At 43.3% G+C, this 20,122-nt stretch overlaps 2 protein-coding genes across 9 annotated transcripts in view; one reads left to right on the plus strand and one right to left on the minus strand.

Annotated features, from left to right (window-relative positions):
* Positions 1-12,927, plus strand: part of RNF207 (ring finger protein 207) — a 38,073-nt gene extending 25,146 nt beyond the window's left edge. For 5 of the 6 annotated variants that reach the window (XM_030537242.1, XM_030537243.1, XM_030537244.1 and 2 more), the window contains 6 exons: positions 3,922-4,114; positions 5,265-5,450; positions 6,576-6,627; positions 7,601-7,718; positions 8,034-8,126; positions 9,494-12,927. In XM_030537242.1, the coding sequence (XP_030393102.1) occupies positions 3,922-4,114; positions 5,265-5,450; positions 6,576-6,627; positions 7,601-7,718; positions 8,034-8,126; positions 9,494-9,650 (799 nt within the window). In that variant the 3' untranslated portion in view covers positions 9,651-12,927. Of the gene's footprint in view, positions 1-3,921; positions 4,115-5,264; positions 5,451-6,575; positions 6,628-7,600; positions 7,719-8,033; positions 8,127-9,470 lie in introns of all 6 variants that reach the window. The other variant, XM_030537245.1, reaches the window with a different exon arrangement.
* Positions 10,816-20,122, minus strand: ICMT (isoprenylcysteine carboxyl methyltransferase). 3 transcript variants are annotated; one of them, XR_003997037.1, is made up of 6 exons: positions 19,910-20,122; positions 19,547-19,635; positions 18,637-18,806; positions 17,185-17,402; positions 15,497-16,196; positions 10,816-11,125 (listed from the first exon to the last, which is right to left on the minus strand). XR_003997037.1 is itself a non-coding variant. In XM_030537248.1 (5 exons), exons 1-5 carry the CDS (start codon positions 20,120-20,122, stop codon positions 16,014-16,016), a joined length of 873 nt encoding a protein of 290 aa, XP_030393108.1. In that variant the 3' UTR covers positions 10,817-16,013. The 3 variants fall into 3 exon arrangements, 1 of the variants encoding a protein (XP_030393108.1); XR_003997036.1 differs by having other exon boundaries at positions 15,488-16,196; XM_030537248.1 differs by having other exon boundaries at positions 10,817-16,196.

Consider the following 20,122-nt stretch of genomic DNA (forward strand, 5'->3'; position numbering starts at 1 on the left):
GCCCTTGACTTTGTTATGATGAGAGGTGTCCTAGGGACAATACATAACAGCTGTGCTGATTAATGTCAGGAATAGGCACAGTGGCTTGAACTGGCAATTCCTGGAAACCAGGGTTTGGAGCACAAGGGGAACTGCATGTCTGTGTTTTGCAGGAGATATAGTCTGGCCAGATACGATGGACTCAGAAGCTGGGTTCATCCTTATTGCTAAGCAAGGGGTGTGGGCTGAAGCAGGTCAACAGAAAAGTGATTAGTTTAACCGCAGCGTTCATGAAAAACTGTCAAATTCCTCCACATACACACCACCTTTTCCTTGCTAGCACTGGTGAGTGACATAAGACAGGAGTACTTGTGGCACCTTAGAGATTAACAAATTTATCTGAGCATAAGCTTTCGTGGGCTACAGCCCACTTCATCGGATGCATAGAATGGAACATATAGTACATACAGAACATGAAAAGGTGGGAGTTGTCCAACCGACTCTAAGAAGCTAATTAATTAAGATGAGCTGTTATCAGCAGGAGAAAAAACCTTTTGTAGTGATAATCAAGATGGCCCATTTCAGACAGTTAACAAGAGGTGTGAGGATACTTGACATGAGGAAATAGATGACTCAGACAGCATTTATCCATTCACGACCAATGCCGTCCATAGCATATGGGTAAATCCCACTATGTTAAAATTGCCAAAGTCTGGGAGGAACGCAATGTGTTCCCAAGAATTTCCTCCATTATAATAATCATTGACAAAGTAGGAGCCTTCCCTGTTCTAATCCATACAAACTGTGAGCCCAGCACTATTGATTTCAGACCGTAACTGGTGCCAGTTGTGGGGTGCAACAAATCATTTGGAACAACTGAAAGGACTTTCATTGTAACTAGTGGAGGACGAGGTAACAGCGGCTGATGTGTATAGCTATCCTGCATGATATCATCAATCCCCTCTTATCCAAAACTTTCACTGTTCCTTAATCACTTCTCGGAACCCCGCTGTCCCCATTTCACAGCTGCAGAACTGAGACACAGAGAGGGGAAGTGACCCAAAGGTCACCCAGAGTACATTGCCAAGCCAGCTTTAGAGGCCAGTCCTCCTGGCTCTGCTGTGCTCCAGCTGCAAGAGCACTCCACCTCCCAGCTAAAGAAGTATCCTGCCTACCTGGCGATCACATCACCATACAGATATTCATCTGGGAGACCCCGTACGGCACTCGTGAAGTGCTGCCGTTGCCACTAACACAAACAACAAGGGCCATGCCTTGAGAAACTAGCAACAAGACTTGTTTGGTTCTTGGCAGCTCAGGGACTGCGGATGCCCCTGCAGTTACTGACAAGGTGCCATTAATGTCTCACAGGGAGTCACTTCTCATAGCATCCGCCTCTGTGCAAGTCTCTGGAGGACTTTCCTCTCTCTGCCTAGAGTTAGCTTGAGCACAGACAAAACCCCTCCCTTTGCATCAAGTCACTGCATGCCCTGTGGTTAACAGGGGCATCAGGCTGCGATGCAAAAAGGTTGCTACTGTGGCCACCAACTTCCTCCAGGCTGCTTGTGCTGCACCTTGTCCACCTTTGAAACGCAGGTGATCCTACTGGCCCACCTCCCAGGGCTGTGGGAAGGGGGGCTTGCACAGCACTGTGAAGATGGAGAGACCCAGGCTGCTCTCTGTGCTCTTGACAGTAACTCGCTCACTCACCTGGTTGATTAGCTGCTCTGGGGCTGTCCCGGGAGCAAGCTTTCAGGTCCCATCTCTGCCCTCTGCCAACACCAGCCCATGTAACACTCCAAACAAGCCGCCTGCCTTTCAGCCTGGCTCACCTGAGTGATTGGTTTCAGCTGAGGCCCCCCAGAGCAGCCTGTTGGTCTGCCACTATTTTTATCAGAATTTCAAAGAACTCTCCAGGGCTCAGTTCCTTTGCACTGGATATATTTAGGCCAATTGATGTCACAGGCAGCCTAGGCTGCTCCACTCTGCTCCAGCTGCTCGCTCTGCAAACAGGACAGTTTCTTATTGTGAAGTGGGGATCACTGCTTGTTTCCAAGTGGATTTTACAGTTCAAGGAAACTAATCATTGCACTGGGGACTTCAGAGCACCCTTTCCTTGTCAAAGGTACATTTCAGCTGCATATAATGGGCTGCCTTTCGCAAGTCTTGGATTCTAAGGGGAAGTGGGGAGCTGGACAATAGGAATCCAGTAAGAGCTGCAGAGTGGGTGTCTGGCTGCCTCCTCTGATCAGTGAGCACCGATTCTAGCATGAGACTTGATTTGTTACATAATGCATGGAACTGTGGTAGCAGCTGTTGGATGTAGGGCTGTGCGGGAAGAGTCTGAATGCAAAGAGTAGCAATACCTTGCTTTATAGGAAGTGCTTCCTATTGAAGAGTTTGATTATCATTAGACAACAGAAGAAATGCTAAATCATGCTGTGAGTATATTTTCTGTTTGCTTGTCCAAATATTGCTTCTTTACTACAATGGTTGGCAATTTTCAGCTTCAAATCACTTTACAGTTCAGTGAATTCACCTACTCCCAAGGATATTTTACAGAAACTTGCATTCCTGTCTCCTTGGATCTAGCTGTCGGAGCCTAGTTGCAGCTCCCTTGAAGAGCAGTTTCTCTTGGCCATCAAAAGAGGCCAATAAATGCAGTCTGTGCATGCAGCAAGATGTTTTCAGTGTAATTAATACAGGGATTCTGTACCAAGACTCTTCTAGGGGGTCAAGAAACAGGGTTTTCTGACTGATATTTTTGTCAATAGGTCGGATGAGACAAACAGACACTTGATACAACACAAGAGAATCCATACCTAAGGTGTTTCTGATTGTCATTCTGGGTTGAGATTGGTTCTCATTGGGTGTTTCTGCCACTTTGTATTCATGCTCTTCACAGCCTCAGACACACCTCCGGGATGTAGAACAATTCTTCAGTTACTGGCTTTATGACGACCACACCTTTTATTTAAAAGTTACAGACTGCTTCAGAAGAAATCAATCAGATAGAAATGACGTATAGAACTCATTTATAGGATTGGAACAGAAACTCTGGATACTACGGGATCATGTTCATGCTACTGTACTGGGGTTTCTTTGCAGGGACCATTATTGCCCGGTATAGACTCTCCAGGCAGTTTCTGTGATTGTAAATCTCCATCAGTCGAATAGGGACAAGAACAAGAAGGTATTAGATGAAGCGTTAGCCGGGTGGAGTGCCCACTCTGCCTAGTGCTGTAACTGCATGATAGGGACAGGATCCAGTCCTGGGTTTTTTAAAATAAAACACACTGTACCAGGATTGGCACGGGTGAGGTTACCTCCTTAGTGGTGGTGATTTTGCTGCTTTCCTGTCATAACTCTTGACACAGAATGTGATCTATCCTCCACAGACAGAGGTGCTAGCCATGGGCAATGAGCTTCCCCAGAGAGATTGTCAGAAATGAAACCTGAAATCTGATTTTCTAGCCCACATGATCTGCCTTTATAAATACACTTAATGTGAGAGTAAAATAGAGCTGATAGGGCAGGAATTCTTCCACCTTTGGCCTCTTCTCTAATAACTGCTGTATCTTTCTCGGCAAAGGGCAGCTGTGATCTTAGATTATTTTCCTCGCCTGGCGGAAGGAAGGAGTGACACTGTCATATAGAGCGAGGACATGCTAGCCTTGTCCTGCACTAAAGAAAGCTCTCTCAAGGAGGAGCAGCTGGTTTCTGTTCGGCACACTAACTAAAATATGTCCAAAGAAGCTATTGCCTGGCTTGCACTACAGACTGGACACAAAAGTCAGACAGGTCAGAGGATGCTTATTTCACACTATCAGCCAGATGGAGGCACTTTCTAGTTTGCTTCTGCTAAATTGCAATTTCAGAGACAGCGGCTGATTTGATGGCACTGCTTATCTCTGTTTTAAAAACTCACGCTCTCTGCTTAAGGCTCTCAGGTGGTCAGTGCTCCAAGACGCTGATAGTGCCTGGCTGTTCCCCTTCCTGCGATAAGATGTCCATCACAGGCTCCATAGTTCGAAAGCCAACCATGCATCGTTACATCAGCACCAAGGTCCTGCTGGCCGAAGGAGGGGAGACGCCCTTCACTGAGCACTGTCGCAACTATGAGAACATGTATCGGGTAAGTACATAGAAGAGGGCAGATATAGTACACAGCCTGATTTCACCACTGACCATGGGACTGCTGTCCCTGGTTGAGGGGGTTTTCCTTACCTGACAGGATCAGTGCCCAGAGATGGAAGAAAAATGTGGGGTAAGTCCTGTAATGATGCAGGGCAGGCCTGAACCAGGGCGTGGAGGCAAAGACAGATGGTGAAGGTGGACAGAGTGCTGAACTGGTTCTCCAGTTAACTGTTCTCTTCCTTCACTCCTATAGTTCATTCATGTCGCTTTCTTCATCATGTGGAAAAGTTAGAAACTTTGGGCCAAACCCAGCCGTGCTGTGAAGCCGCACTCACTTGCACAATCCTACCAAGACATTTTTGGGTGTGTCATTGTCACTGTATTTAGGGTTTAGATGGTCATTTGCAAGTGCCAGTGGAATGGTGATGGATAAGGACATCCGTGCCAGCCATGGGAACTTACAAGGGAAAGTCAGGGGAGTTGGTTCTAGTTCTCTTCCTAGAAAACTTAGAGCTAAATCTGTTTAGCTTAACAGAGACAGTTAAGGGGTGATTTGATTAGTGTGTAAGTACCTACAGGAGGAACAAATATTTAATAGGTTCTTCAATCTAGCAGAGAAAGGATAATGGTCTAATGACTGAAACTTGAAGCTGGACAAATTCAGACAGGAAATAAGGCATAATTTAACAGAATAATTAGCCATTGAAACAACTGACCAAGGGTTGTGGCGGATTCTCTATCACTGATCATTTCTAAATGAAGACTGGATGTTTTACTGAAAGCTTTGCGCTAAGAATTAGGTTGGGGAAGTTCTAGGACACACGTTATACAGGAGGTCAGACAGGAGTATTACAGTGCTCGCTTCTGGCCTTGGAATCCCTGAAGTCCATTGGCTTAGAAGAGTTTATCTGTACCACATATAACTGCCAGGCCTTCTGTCCCTTCAGCAGTGACCTATCACAAAGACTCATATATGTCTATGGTAAAATAGTGCTTCCACAGGAGGAAATAGCAGTAGCAAGGAAATCAAAAGACACTGGATTTTACAGGTACCTTCCTCTTTTTTAACCAAACCTGTTGCCATCTGTCTCCTCAGGGTGAAAGGAAAACTCCACAGCAACTCACCCCCTTTCATATTTCTAATGCAGACCCTGCAAACAGAGATTCAGAACCTGAAGGATCAGGTACAGGAGCTGCATCGTGACCTCACAAAGCATCACTCCCTCATCAAGTCAGAGATCATGAGTGAGATCCTACAGAAATCCCTCCAGATGGATGTGCAGATTGCCTCGGAGTATTCGTCTGTGGAAATGATGCGGAGCATGTTTGAAGAGGTACGTTTCCTGCAGTTGACGTTCTACTGCCTGTGCCACCAGCTCTAAAGAGCAGCTTCCCCTGCATGGCAGTGCACAGCACGAGTCATGCCAATGCCAAGCCCAGGGGGAGAACATGGAGCATCTCAGAGTAGGACGGACGCATAAATGGCAGGCATCAGAGGTTGTTCCAGCAGAGCTGGCTCCTTGCAGAACATTTGCACATTTCTACCCTGTTCCTTTAAATCAACAGAAAATAGCGATGGACAGTTGGGCACAGCAGGCTTTGTCCCCTCGATGGAAGGTAGAAGGGAGAAGACAGACAGACTGGGGGGTGAAATGAGATGATACTGGAATCCTTAGGCTCAGTCCAGTGCTAGAGATCTTCGTTAGCCAAGATTTTTCTAGTTCTGCCAGACAAAGACATCTGCTTTGCGGTCTGGACCTGAGGCTGTATGGTGTGCTGAGAGCAATATTGTGTTCTGAGGCAAGTGAGGCTGGTTACATTGGAGGCATAGCCTGATCCCTGTGTACCCAGCTAGCAGGTAGGTTTGATCCCTGTGTACCCAGGTAGCAGGTGTGGTCGGTAGGAAATAGCACTCATGAGTACTGGATGCAGAGGCTTCCCCAGGAGACTTGCCCTGGAAAGTCACCAGCCTTTTTCTTGTTTTGCAAAGGCTCCACTCAGGCTATGGCTACACTACAGCTTAAGTCGACACAAGTTATGTGGCTCAGGGGTGTAAATTAGCCACCCCCACGTGACATAACTTTCGCCGAATTAAGCGCCGGTATAGACAGCGCTATGTTGCTGGAAAGCTTCTCCCACCGCTCGCAGGGGCTGGAGTAATGAAGCCAGTGGGACAGCTCTCTCCCATCGGCTTCGAGCGGCTACACTAGGGAGCTTACAGGGGTGTAGCTATCCCTACAATAGCCTGAGTCACTAGAATAATTAAAAGGGCCAGAGTCTTGGTCAGTACTAAAGGGGCTGCTGCTGCTGCTGTGGTATTTGCACGTTGTTAGCTGTGGAGTGGATTGCTCTGCCAGCCTGGAATGATGGGAGAGAAACAGGCTCAGCAAACATTCCTTGGAAAGGATACTTCAGTCCTTTATTGCAACATGCTGTCCAGCTCACTATTTTTGTTTCAGATTTGGGAGGAAACATATCAGAGGGTGGCAAATGAGCAGGAAATTTATGAAGGTATTTGTGACAGTTCTGTCCACTAACCCACTGATTCCATGTGGTGAGATGTTCTTCCCCAACTCACAGTCTCTGTTTAACATGCACTTGCTAAGTGGTGACAGCAGTTACAGTGCTAACTTAGTCTGTGTGTGGTCAGGACACAGTCGAGTTTAAAGGGGAAGTTTCAGACGTGAGACAGAGCTGCTAAATTGCTCCTCTGCTGCTCTCCACTCCAAGGGCTTCCAGCATTGGAATGCCACACCAAGGTCATGCTTCACTCAGAGGACTCAGCCTCGCTTCCCACACATGCAGATCCCTCTGCCTCTCCTCCCCAGCCCTGCTGTCGTCCATCTACTACACCTCCCATTCCATGCTGGTGGGTGAGGCAAGAATGGTCCAGCTCAGCAAAACCCTCTCCTCTATCCATCCCGAGCAGATTCTGTTAGAGAAGGTAAATCAGGCTGGGTAACTGTCAAGCAAATCCCCACCCAGTAGCTCAGAGAGGTGCTAACACAGTTTCAAACACCACTGTGGACAGAGCCCAGGAAGCAGCAAGAGAACAGGAAACAAAAACTAGAAAAACACACAGAATTCAAAAAATTAAAATGTCAGCCTAGAGAAAACCTGAAAAGCAGAGTCTGTAGGGAAGTCTGGATATTCAGAGATTAAAGTATCTAACAAGCATAGCAGCTTTGCAAATCTCTCCCACAGATGGCTGGTTAACTGCAGCATGAAGAGATGGCAGCCTCTGGTGCTTCAGTTGGTTGTGGTTTACAGCACCTGTCCTGGGCTTAGCAGAAAGTTTATAAGCATGTAACTAGGCCCCTCAGAGGCTTAACTGATCAGAGGACATGCTGGATGACTTCATAAAAACTCCTAGGACATCCATGAAAAAACACCCTCTGAAAGCTGAGAGTCAGGACAAAAGCCCCAATTTCTGAAAGACAGTGAATTGCTGGGTCCTGTTACAGTGTGTTCCCCTTCCATGCAGCACAGTTACATGACCTGTTGCAGCTGAAACAAGAAAACAGCTACCTGACAACCATCACCAAACAGATTGCCCCCTACGTCCGCTCCATAGCGAAGGTGAAGGAACGGCTGGAGCCCAGGTAAGACAGCACAGAGCCGTTTCCCCAAGAGGAGAGGCTTTGGGGGTCTTTGAGGTGGATTCATGCCTCTCAGTCCAGTCTCCAGGAGACTTACCCACATTTCAAAAACACAACTAGTGCTCTTGCTGGCACTCAGCAGGGACACCATGGAGACCTAGCTGTCAGACAAGTGAGCTCATTTCTTCAGTGGCATGTTGATACTGTATCTGTTCTGTGGACAGAAAACTTGCAGGTCTAGTGCTGCTCATGTCCTGTTACAAATACAGCATACCATCAAAACCGCTGCAGCTCACTCTGCTTTTCATCTCACTTTAGACTACAAGAACCCAAGGAACTGAAGGATGACCAGACAGAGAACCTGCTCAAAATTTACGATGACAGCACAGTGACCAGCGACACAACACACAGGTAGAGGATGGGGTGGAATGGTTAGAATGCTGATGGCTCATTTGAATACTTGATATCAGAATAAGTCAAACCACTGACAAATTAGCAAGTCATTTCATTTTCCATGTAAAACTGTCAGCTAAAATACTGAAGTTAGGAAATACAACTGGAAGACTCCATAAAACTTTAGGTGCTGCAGGTCGGGTTAGGCACTGCTGGGGGCACACACTGAACAATGTGGCCATTAACAATCGCCATGCACTTCGCAACAAAGGTAGGGTTCATGGGAAAGGGAGAGGAGGGGGTTTAAGCCAGACTGTATCCTGGCTAAATTCCAGCTCAAGCAGTTTACTTGCTGATCCCACGCCCACAGTTCATCACCTTCCCTAAATTTGTTTCTCTAAGTTTCAAAGTTACAGAAAAACAGAACTCAGTATCCAATTACAAGAGAAAGGGGAAGAAAAATACATCTACAGTAATCTTTAAACCAAGAGTTTGTTTCTAAAGACTGTCTCTAAGGTCTTAGACACTGCAGCTGAAGAAATGGGTGCTAAAGAGAATCCCAAGTTACAGAACCCGGAGATACTAGTGTGTAAACATTTGGTGCCAAGAACAAGGGGATTCATACCCTACATGAACGAGGAAAGTAACTTATCCAAAGCACCTGTCATCCACCTCTGCATTGCCGCAACTGAGGGAAAACGTGGGGAAGAGATGGAACGGAGCCACTAAAAGCACATTGCAGTGCTGCCTTTAAATGCCAGCAGCAATTGCACTCCACCTCAGAGGAGAGTATAGAGCAGCAGCAGCAGGTGACACGGTCCCTTGAGTATCTTTGATGTACCTCAGAGGAGCATAGTGAGGTTTCCTCCACTGTTTGTGAAACTCCCTGCAGTCCTGGCAGTAGCCAGGTGCAAAGTGTTAACGGCTGGGGTTAAGCATCTGATGAAGTGGGTTTTAGCCCACGAAAGTTTATGCCCAAATAAATTTGTTAGTCTCTTAAGATGCCACAAGGACTTTTTTTTTCTCTTAAGAGAACTACTGTAACTGGAGCCTGGTTTAATCAGTGAAGTGACCTAACTAAGGATGAATCTCACTCATCCCATGCAGACTTGCAGCATTTTACATACTGCATGAACAGGAACTTACTTTGAGATATTTTATTTTAAAAAAAGTTCATGTGATTTGTGCTGTTGCAATTTTGCTACACAGACTCAATACAGCAAATGTGGAAAGTATAAGAATAAAATTACACAGCAACTATTGCCCATGCCAGCAGTAGACTGCCTAGAATCTCTCTTCTAAATAAGAGTTTGCTAATAAAATATTCAGGCCAGCTGACAATTAGATCTTTTTGTGATTTAGCCAAGGTGCCTTTTCTGCTCTAGGAACGACTTGACAAGAAGCATGGAAGACAACAGGGAGCCTAAAGTGGACAACCGAATGCTGAACATTGTCACTGAGGATCCCCTACTGAAAGACACTTACAAAACCAAACAGAAAGATGGAACAGAGAGTCCCAGCCAGAAAGATTTTACAACTTAGGCAAGGCAGAGTGCCAAGAAGCTGCACTACTTTACATTTCATATATACAAACAAGACTTAAATAGAAGTTTCTAGAGTACATTTATGTTTGAGTCAAGCTGGTATTACAGAGGATCTATCAACTGAAATAGACTTGACCAGATGAGAAGGACCAGCATTTCCAAATTTAGTTTGATGAAATTGAGTCTTGAAATGTAGACTAAGGCTTCACCAATTCAGTGAATCTAAATACTGTTCTCATTACATTATCAGATGGTTTTAAAATCAGTTATGGTCTGATTTCCCAGGCCAATTTCTTTGGCTGTTTGTATTTTCAACAGGGTTATATTGTATTTTTCTGTATCAATAAATTCAAACCTCTATTCAGCAGAGAAGTCCAGTATCTCCCGAGCCAGAACTCTTCAGTGGGCCCCCATCAGGCCAGTAACTTGTTATTGGAATTGGTCTCCTTTCTCCTTCATGTGGAAACTTTGAAAAAACAAATATTGACACTATTTCACACCTGAAATCTCTTACCTCAGCTGCTCAAAGCAAACTGTAAGCTCTTGGTGGTGAACCTAGAAACATGGAGTAGTATAAGCTTAATTTTGACATTGTGCTATCAATTTATTTTAAATGCATGAAAAAAACAAACAGCTAGCTCTATGTAAGTTTTATTCCCACTACCCCTAGTCCCTGCCCCAACAACGTATTTAAAAGCCTAAGTAAACAATGCATTCTTTATTAAAAGTGGAATGTAGCTATTTCCTCAAACAGAAAGTCACCCTGCATAGCCGTGAAGCTGGGTTTTGGGGTGGTTTATGGTTTGGGGGCAGTTATTTTGGGGAGGAATTGTTTTTAAACACTTCTGCACTTTAGTGTAATGAGATCAGTAGGAAAACAATATTTTCTTGAGGTTTTTATGCTGTAGATTATTCAGAAGTCTTGTTTTCCATACGAGATGTACACAGCTTTGTATATTAAAAATCTGAAAAAATAAAAGATCAGTTCTTGATACTTCATGCAAGTTGTTAATCTAGCATGACTACAGCCACCAGGGAATTCTCGGAGGGCCAGACTGCATGGGACAACAACCCTCTCACCAGCAGACTTCTCAGGAGATAAGTGTCCTGATAAGTTTCAAAGAGAATATGTTTCCCTTACAATCACCACACCTTTTCGGGTTATTTTAACCAATCATAGTTTTATTTAAATAATGGAAAGAATTCTCAACATCCACAAAAGAAAAGAGCCTTTAAATATCTGTAATGAACATTTCTTCATGTAAGAAAAAGGGTAGAACTACTCCATTCATTTAATACACAGTTGGTCTCAGCAGGCCCAAATAGATTGTGGAGTGATTCTAGTAAACAGTTTTTTTCAGCACAAACAGACTTCGAACATCTTGTGATATAACAAGGTAACAATCTCCTATTGCAACAGGAATGTTGAGGTGTTTTCAAGGCAGGATACGACTTCCTCCTCATATCCCAATCCTATGACAAATTACCAAATAAAATAAAGACAGTGAGATCAGAGGCTACTCCAGGAAGTAAAAAAGTGCAATAGATGGACAGTTACTCTGTGCCATTATTTGAAAGTTGTATCCTGACCGTCAAAGAACACTTACTCTGTGCTACAAGCAGAATATGAAAGTCAAGGAACCAGGGCAAAGTAAATTCCTAAAGTTATAACATGTTTACAAAAAACAAGAGTTTTAGGAATTAGTTGTTTACAGAGTGACATTTTTGTCAGACATTAGAATAAATACTCAATGTGTTCTTGCTAACCCCTCACCTCCAACTTACATTATTAATAATCAAGTTTCCTTTTTGCAGTTTATGCTAATCACTCTGTCCTTCAAAACCTTTGCACAATAAAAATGGAGAGGTCAGTTTCACTTTCTGGTTCTCCTGCACTAGCTTAAAATTGCAAATTTTAAACTGTAAACACTGCAGGGGATAGCTTAAATAGAAGCTAAGTAGGTGACTTGGAACACTTCTGCGACCTACTGAACACATACAAGTTCTAAATTTTTGGCCTGAACAACGTGATAGTGCCTTTTACCCTTGTTAGTAAATAAGGGTCAGTGAGCCAGCAATCCAATTGGTTGACAAGTTTAATTTGGTAGACTGCTTTAAAATACATAGAATTTTATGTAGCCTGTATCTCTTATTAGTGGTTAAGATGTTTTCCCAAGCTGCATAAATACTGTTTGTAGTAGTGAATTGAAGTCCTTTCGCACAGGACTTCATAATTTAATTGCTAACATGAGACTGTGCGAACCTACCAAAGGCCAGAATGAAGTTCTTATTCACCTGGTACAGAACTAGAAGTTGTTTATTGACAACGTCTTTGATTTTTTAAAAACTCTGTGCTGCAGCATGTGCCAAAGGGTCCATTTTGATTAATAAATGGAAAACCCAATTTGAACTAAAGGGTGATCTTCATTTCTTTTGAATTCTGACTCACCTTTCCTGTGGGAATGAGGGCTGCAGCAATCATTCCAGATATTTACACCACAGGATAAAGTACTAAGGTCCCACACCTCCAGAAGTGGAACATTAGCGCTATGTAAATTGACTTGGGGCAAACTTTTCAAAAACACCCACACCTCATTTTCAAAAAGTGATTTAGGTGTTTGAAAGTTTTGCCATAGGTCAAAAAGTGTGAAGATTCTTCTTCTGACTCAGCACACCTTGGGATGAACCTACATGCCCTGCACAAATCTGATTTTTGTGCAAGTTCTTGTTAATTGTAAATTTCACCCAGACAAGAACTTTGGGGCATTGCCACTATATTAAAATAAATTTCAGCAAGGCCATTGGAGAAGAAAGTGCTTTCACTGACCACTGCATCAACCAAGTAAATCATTTGCTGTGCCCATTCATATTCTTGCTGACAGACATAATCTAAAGAAAATGCATTCTCACTGTGATAACATGCATCCTACAATGGGCTTATTCAACAGAACCTGAGGCTTGGTGGGTGCTAGTCAGAACCTCCAGCTACACAGATGAAAAAGGTCTTCTTCCAAGATAGCTACAGATGTTACATTTGGGTGTTGACTCAGACCATGTAGATATATCCCAAACCCAAAGGGTAACTGTAGTAACTAGGCACTAGAACTGATGTCCTCAGTGACAGGAGCATTAGAAATACTTTGCATATTCACATGAGCAACCTGTTATCCCAGGCAAGTGAAATGATGTAAAGCATACCATTTATGGAGAGTCAAAAAAAAAAAAAAAAAAAAAAAAAAAAAAAAAAAGACAATAACCCTTCCAAACAAGTGCCAGTAAAAGAATAAGACTTATTTAATTAATACTCGTCCATCAAACTAAGTTATCTAAATAGTTTAAAGTGGTAAATTTTAGCAGCTAGGAGCCAATATGCAATCCACAAGTTCAGAGCCCACTGTCTCAGTTTTACACTGAAGCAATTACTAGATCATTTGCTTTCTGGCACAAAAATTGACAAAAGAATGAAAGTCTCACTGTGAACAACGACTGTTCACACAAGAGGGAAGACCCATGAAATCTAGCCAACTTTCCTGCTGATAAAGTCGTCCAGCAGTTGTAGACATATACAGACTTCTGTGGTGAATAGAGGATTTTTTTTTTTCCTAACGAGGGCCCTCAAACAGCAGTGTGAGAAAGATAATGTGAGCTCAAGCCTCTGACAATAAGACTAGAGTAGTAACGCTGCATAAAATGTTTAGGGTTAGAGATATTTGACCCACATATTGTCTCACACAGCAAACAATTAAGTAAGTAGTTTCTCACTGTATTGCTCTAACAGTTTGACCTAATAAAAGATTTATTCATGTAAAAACTAAGTCCCTAGTATATTTTTTCACTACCTGGCAAAACAAACCCCATACTCCAGAGCACTTTAAGTTCACTCTGCTGGATCATTCTGTGATCAGTGTGCAATTTCTCTGCTCTCGATTCAGGTGAATTCTAATTAGCCCATATATGCTAGGTACTATTGCCATGTCTATACTACAAGCTAGTGGTACGATTCCCCTGTTCACATACACATATGAATGGTAGCTTGATGAGTGCTACTGCAAGGACAAATAGCCGTGTAGCCACGAGCAACGCAGAGTACATGCTGACCAGTTCCAGGCAGGTTTGTACTTGGCATGGCTCAGCCATGCCTCCATTGCTGCTACTCATGCTACCACAGCTCCACAGCTATTTACACTTGCACTAGCTCTCATAGAGCAACCGCTAGTATGTGTACACCAGCAGGGGAAATTACACCACCAGCTATAGTGCGATGCTTTTCAACGTTCAGTGTCAAAGTGCTTTACAAAGAAAGTCAGTATCATTATCAATAGTAGATTTAGTTATGAAACATTTATACAATGGAAAAATTCATACGAGAAACATCTTAATAAAATAAGTGCAGTTAAGAATCGTTGTTTGTATTAAGATTTTAACTGGTTTGAGATGTCTTCTGAGGTATGTTGGCTACAGACAGATAGCAAAATTTATAACTCTCTTTCAGAAGTACATTGGAGGCACTTCTATTGCAAAGGAAAAGCAATCTGAACAGGAATCAAGTCCTTACAAATAATTATGCAGAGGAAAGACAACATTAACCAAATACAGCCCTGCTGAAGTTTCATATCTTTTTCTTCAAGCAACAAATATATTCAGTAGGAGAGTTAATGTAACAGTGGGTATTTTAACTGGAATTCAATGCAGCAGGTGCCCTGGAATTTGAAGGCATAACTTGGGTAGGAAAAGGCTTTTACATGATGGAAGAGAGAAGAGATTAACCATTTGTCCCTACATCCCTTCCTATGTAGGTCTACAGGAATTTGACTTCCAACATGTTTGGTACATGCCTCATTTTAATATCAAAGTGTGTTCCCAGTGGTATTTCAATTGTAAACTTAAGCATTCCAAACGACTGAGATAGTCATCAGCACCACAAAAGAACTTTACAGAATTACAACCTAACAGAAGTTGGCAACATCTTTATAAAAGCAGCTTCTGCCAGTGCTCTATTTCCTGAACTATGTTACAGCACCTTAATGAAAGGAAAAACTTCAAGCCATGCCATTACTTGCCAGCATACAATTCTCATTGCAGCAAGAAAGTCTATCTAGAATCAAGGAAACAGTGAACTTCTTTGGTATATAGTAACAGAAAATAAATTATACCACAGAATCTGAATACAAATAATTTCTAGAATGGGGAATATTTAGAATATCAGTTAATCAAAAAAATATTTCCCTGCATTAGCATATTTTCTGGAAGTGTTTCTTGCACAGATGAAACATCCAAGACACATTCTAGAAACAGGCAAGGATCTTACTACCTAAGGCCTACTGCAAGTCTGCCTGCTATTGTTTTCTCTGCATTTCACAAAAACAGGAACAAACTTGTAATTTCTCTGAATTAAACTTATTTTCATGAGTGTACTAGGAGTAGAGAAAGAGCTATCAACTAAAGTTATTTAAATAGGATACAATGCAGCATGATTTTGAAGACTGTTTTACAGAAGCAAGTTTACCATTTGACAGGACAGACTCTTGCCATGAGGACTATGGAAAAATGACAAAATGATGAAACAAATTCATGGCACTAGGTAACTGATGGACATAACAACTGTGTTAAGTTTTCAACTGAGCTTTCATGGTGTTTAATGAAAGATTATTTGTGATTTAAGAAAGTTTGAATATTGAAAGAGCCCCCTATTAACATTATATTAGGACACGGTGCTTTGTGCCGCACTGCCAGTCTTTCAGGTAAGCCTAACCCCAAAATGGTATGTAAATTCATGCATTTAAAAGACAGAAATAAAGGGGAGGGGTTCTGAATGCCCTCCAAGCAGGATATTACCACACTGACTTCAGTGGGAGTTCCACACACTGCAGACTTGTGGAGTCAGGTCCAGAGAGGTTAAAGCTGTGCTGTTTAGCTTTTTTAAGGGCAAAAAGCTTTAAAATTAAAGTTTCACCATAGAAATATGATCTTCCAACCAGCACTCTTCTAGTGCAATGGTTGTTACTAGGAAGTGCATAGCTTATTCTTCAATGGAATCTGTTAACACGTTTCAGTACAACTCAGCTGTTGTAGTTAGAGTGAGCCATCTTTTCACCAGCATTATGCTTCATTTTAGGATCACTATAGATTAAATAATCCAGAAGATCCCTCTATGCATCTAGGAAGGACGCCTATCTTGACTGAGTTTCTAGTTTATGTGCAAGGTGTTCCAGCTGCCTAGCCTTTAATGAGTTTCCAATGGATGATCAGTAAACAAAGACTAGCTACTCCTAAGCGTGTCACGATATAGTGCTATGCATAGTTCCTTTCCATATGATGCCTGGAGCTGGATGTTCGCTATTGGAGTCTGATTTTTCACGTGTTACAGTTCCACTTTAACTCCCTTGATAAAAGGCAGACCTGATGGCACTCTCTTTTTATACTCCAGGTACTCCGCTCCAAAGAAGTGAATTAACGTAAACTCCTCCTCTTCTATTCGCTCTCTGAAGAATCTCCAGGATGCTAAAGTGTAGCCAACAACACAGACAGGATTACAGAGTAAGACCTGTAAGAGGACACAAGTGGTTACAGTCCAATTCAGCCTTGCAAAACTCTTCACCCCAAGAAAGATTTGGGTTGGTTGTTTGAAAAACAAATGAAGTTTTATTAGTTGTCCACCAAGTGTATATCTGCAGTAAGGCTTAAAAAGGTCCCCATTCTCCAAAAACATTTTTTTAGAATTTTGTTCTTGATAAGAATCATCTCTCTGCATTCTAGACCAAGTATGACAAATTAGTTCTGATGAAGAAAGAGCACCGACATTTCTTTCTATTGTAATACCAGACCCAAAGAGTGTGCTGCTGCTGCTAAGAGAATTCAGGCTTTAAGGCTTAAACATATGTGGCTTTGCATATTTACAGTTTTTCTTTAAAGATAACAACAAACACCATCACCGCTCATACAACTACAAGGTTTATATATCTGATACTCTAGGTTTGTTATAAACTAATTACAATATCTAATATACTGACATTTTAAAGTTACAAGAGTACTGTAGTTGGTTTCAAGTATTTGACCTGGGTTTTATGTACACTAAACAAGTTAATTTTACTTGTCAGTCCTGTACAATACTAATATTCAATAAGAATAAGGCAAGTCTGATGGCTTACTGGAAGACACTTTGGAAGTAAAGATGAAAGGGAGGTCTGGACACACCCTGGAAGCTTTAAGGTCCAATGACTAGCAACAGATCACACCTTGAACCTCTGAAAGTGTTCCAGCTCAAACCCACGCTCCACTGCCTCTGCTTATTTCATATTTCATCATTAAGGAGATATGGTCTTTCCAAACATCACACATGAAGGAGAGTTCAGAGGCCAGCAGTTTCATGACTCACAGCTAAAAGTGCACTGGTGGAAGACAGAATGTGTCAAAATCCATACCAGGGACTCCTACAGTTGATCATTTGCTAAATAAATTAGGTACAGGCTCTGGGCAGCATTAAGAAAATCTAGAAGAAAAATCAAGATAGCTAAGTGTATTTTATACAATACCTGTGTTCCAATACTCCAGTAAAACCATCCCACGTAAGACGGGTGCCGGAACCACCCATACACCCCACTTGTCACCAAAGTATGAGTATCCGATTTCTCATTCTGAACAATATGGTTGAAGTTGGAACCAGCTGTGAGCATGGCAGCTTTCCTCAGACAATCCCCAAAGATCACCATCAATAACCCTACTGTACTGAGCCAGGTGATTTGCTTCGTTTCTGCAAGTGAATAAGTATTGGTCACAACATGTTTTAAAAGTTCACTCTTTTACTGAAGGTAAAAAAGGATATTTAGGCTTAGAGGTCTAGGGTAAGGAGAGAGCATCTTCAAAATTCATTAACCTAACCCCATGCATCCAGATCAAAGCCCTGAAGTTGTTATATACTATCCCTCAAGACATTGGTGTGCATGCTCTTGTTGTTTTAAGACAGTATATAACAAATGCAGTGTGTGCACAATTTTAGTCCATAAAAATTAAACAAAACATTTGAACAGAAATCTGATACGCTATTTTCTCTTCACCAGCTATTCTGACAAGGCAGCAGTGTGTCCTAACTCTTCCTGGTGAATCTAAATGCAAAGGCAGAGTGGTCAGAACACACAGCTACAAAGAGAATCTAACCCTGGCACTGACCACTGTCTCTTCTTGTTTCACAAGTTGGATGGGGTTAAGTTGATGTGCTCAGTCTTTAGAGAAAAGCAAATGCACTCTACCAGACTTTCCCCACCAATATCCAGCCCTCTCTGGTCTGACATAGGATACTGGGAGTGGAGAAGCCATAAATACTTCTCCCATTCCAGAAAACTGGTTTAAAAAAGTTTGTCTAAAAAGACAAAGAATCCCAAAATAATTGATAATTGTTGGTAACATGAATCTTGCTTGAGCACTAACAAAATCCAGTCAGCAAGATATCTCCTCTTTAGACTCTTTTTAGCAGAATGCCAAACATTCACTGGTATTCCAGACTGCCTAAAATCTAGCCTCAATTTCAAGAGTCAACACAGCATACAAAGTGTTTGGGAATAAGATAACTGTCAGTACACGCTCATCAGATCTCCTCTCCTTCAGACACCCTGACACAGAATAACTAGATGTGACTAATCAAGTCTAACAGTGTAAATGCCAGGTTTCATCCTTTACCATGCTTTACTAGAATCCCTCATAAAATGTATTTAAATACCAACACACTGAGTCGTACCTATACGCAAGGCATGAAAATGCTGGTGCTGTTTAAGTCAGTGGCAGAAAACCCATTGACTTCAGCAGGGTCAGGACTTCACCTGACATATGCATGAGAATAATTTAATCCTAAGAATTTCTCTTCCTTTATGAACTGCTTAAAATGTGCTGCCTATGCAGCCCCGTCATGTGAAATACAGCCTATATTTACCCACGAGCAATTGCTATTCTCTTTAAAAACTTACCCAGAAACCTCAAATAAAGCTACTGACCTGGATAAATGATTTTTTCAACTGTAAATTCTATCCAAGAAGAGAGAGCAGCTAGAGTATACTCAAAACTGTGGTTTAGGAGGAAAGAGTCCAAGGACAAACTTCTGGGATTATTGATCGCTGTCATCAAATACTCAGAATAATGGAACAGTGACAAGGAACACATATACCTAGAAAAGAAGAAACCCTCCGAATTTAAGATGAACTTAATTTTTTTTTAAAAAGTTCAGTTATGTTTTGCTGTGTTTATTTCTGGAATCCTATGTTTTGAAATCCATGGTACTCTGTTGACTGTTCACAGCAGCATAACTAGAATTCTGCAACTTTTATTCTCTACTATCTATTCAAGTATGTTAAGAACAAACATGTCATTTGTATAAGGTTATGTAGACATATATATTAAAAACAAAACTGAAGACTTTCATTTAGGAAGGACTGGATGCTTCAAGGGATTGATAATACAATTATATCTAATGTAACTCAGCAGGTAGAGACTGTAATAATTCTACAATGCCAACCAATCCTGCAATGCCAGGGGTATATTAATTTTTTCCATCTCTAATTACTAGCAATAAGATACCAAACCTCTCACCTCCTGGCCACTGGCTTGACTGCATATATTTCACTTGCAGTGCACCTCACCCTTCACTGGGAGGAACATCGCTGCGAAGGCCAGGAGGGGAATTCGAGGTGCACGGCCCATTCACTCTTTGGCTGTCTTCTCAGACCAAAGACCAGTGGCAATGATGCAGGTTTTCTGAGGCAGTCCCCTGCCTTACACGCACAGGACTGCGGTCGGCCATGCGGCTCCGCACTGGTCCGTCTCCATACAGCAGTCGTGTTCAGACACTACTGCCCTCAGCCGCACACGGGGCTCCCTCTCCCCGCCCTTCACACGGCACTTTCTTACCAGCCAAAGTGCCTCCATGAGGATTGTCCAAAACTCAGCAGCAAACCGCACCCGCAGGCAAAGCCCAGGAAGCAGGCCCGGATGGCGATCTGCAGCGGAACATGAAACACAGACAGCTGTTCCTCTCCCGCTGCGCGGGGCGCCCGGGCCGCGGGGCCCCGCCCCGCCCACCACCGGCCGGGAGCCGAGGGAGCCCCCGCGCGCCCACAGCGAGACCGCCCCCCACCGGCCTCGCTGGCCGGGAGCCGAGGGAGCCCCCCCGCCGGCCCGCCCCGCCCCGCCCACCACCGGCCTCGCTGGCCGGGAGCCGAGGGAGCCCCCGCGCGCCCACAGCGAGACCCCCCCCGCCGGCCCGGCCCGCACCTGGTAGAGCGGCGGCCGGTAGAGCAGCCGCAGCAGCGCGTTGATCCCTGCCACGTGCAGAGCCAGCGCCGCGCGGCCCTGCAGCCCGGGCCCGGCCAGCAGCGCGGGGGGCGCCGAGAGCAGCAGCGGCAGCGCCGCCACCGACGCCCCGAGCAGGAAGGCGGCCAGGCTGGCCCGGCCCTCCGGGACCAAGCTCCCCTCCGCGGCGGCCAT

Source organism: Gopherus evgoodei, chromosome 18, assembly GCF_007399415.2.
Source record: "Gopherus evgoodei ecotype Sinaloan lineage chromosome 18, rGopEvg1_v1.p, whole genome shotgun sequence".
NCBI lineage: Eukaryota > Metazoa > Chordata > Testudines > Testudinidae > Gopherus > Gopherus evgoodei.

Excerpts from the sequence above, each read along its gene's own strand:
- ICMT (XM_030537248.1), bottom strand. The coding sequence starts at position 20,122 with ATGGCCGCCGCGGAGGGGAGCTTGGTCCCGGAGGGCCGGGCCAGCCTG. Across the intron at positions 17,403-18,636 it reads TGAAAAAATCATTTATCCAG|AAACGAAGCAAATCACCTGG; the intron begins GTCAGTAGCTTT and ends ATTCACTTGCAG. Across the intron at positions 16,197-17,184 it reads ACTGGAGTATTGGAACACAG|GTCTTACTCTGTAATCCTGT; the intron begins GTATTGTATAAA and ends GTCCTCTTACAG.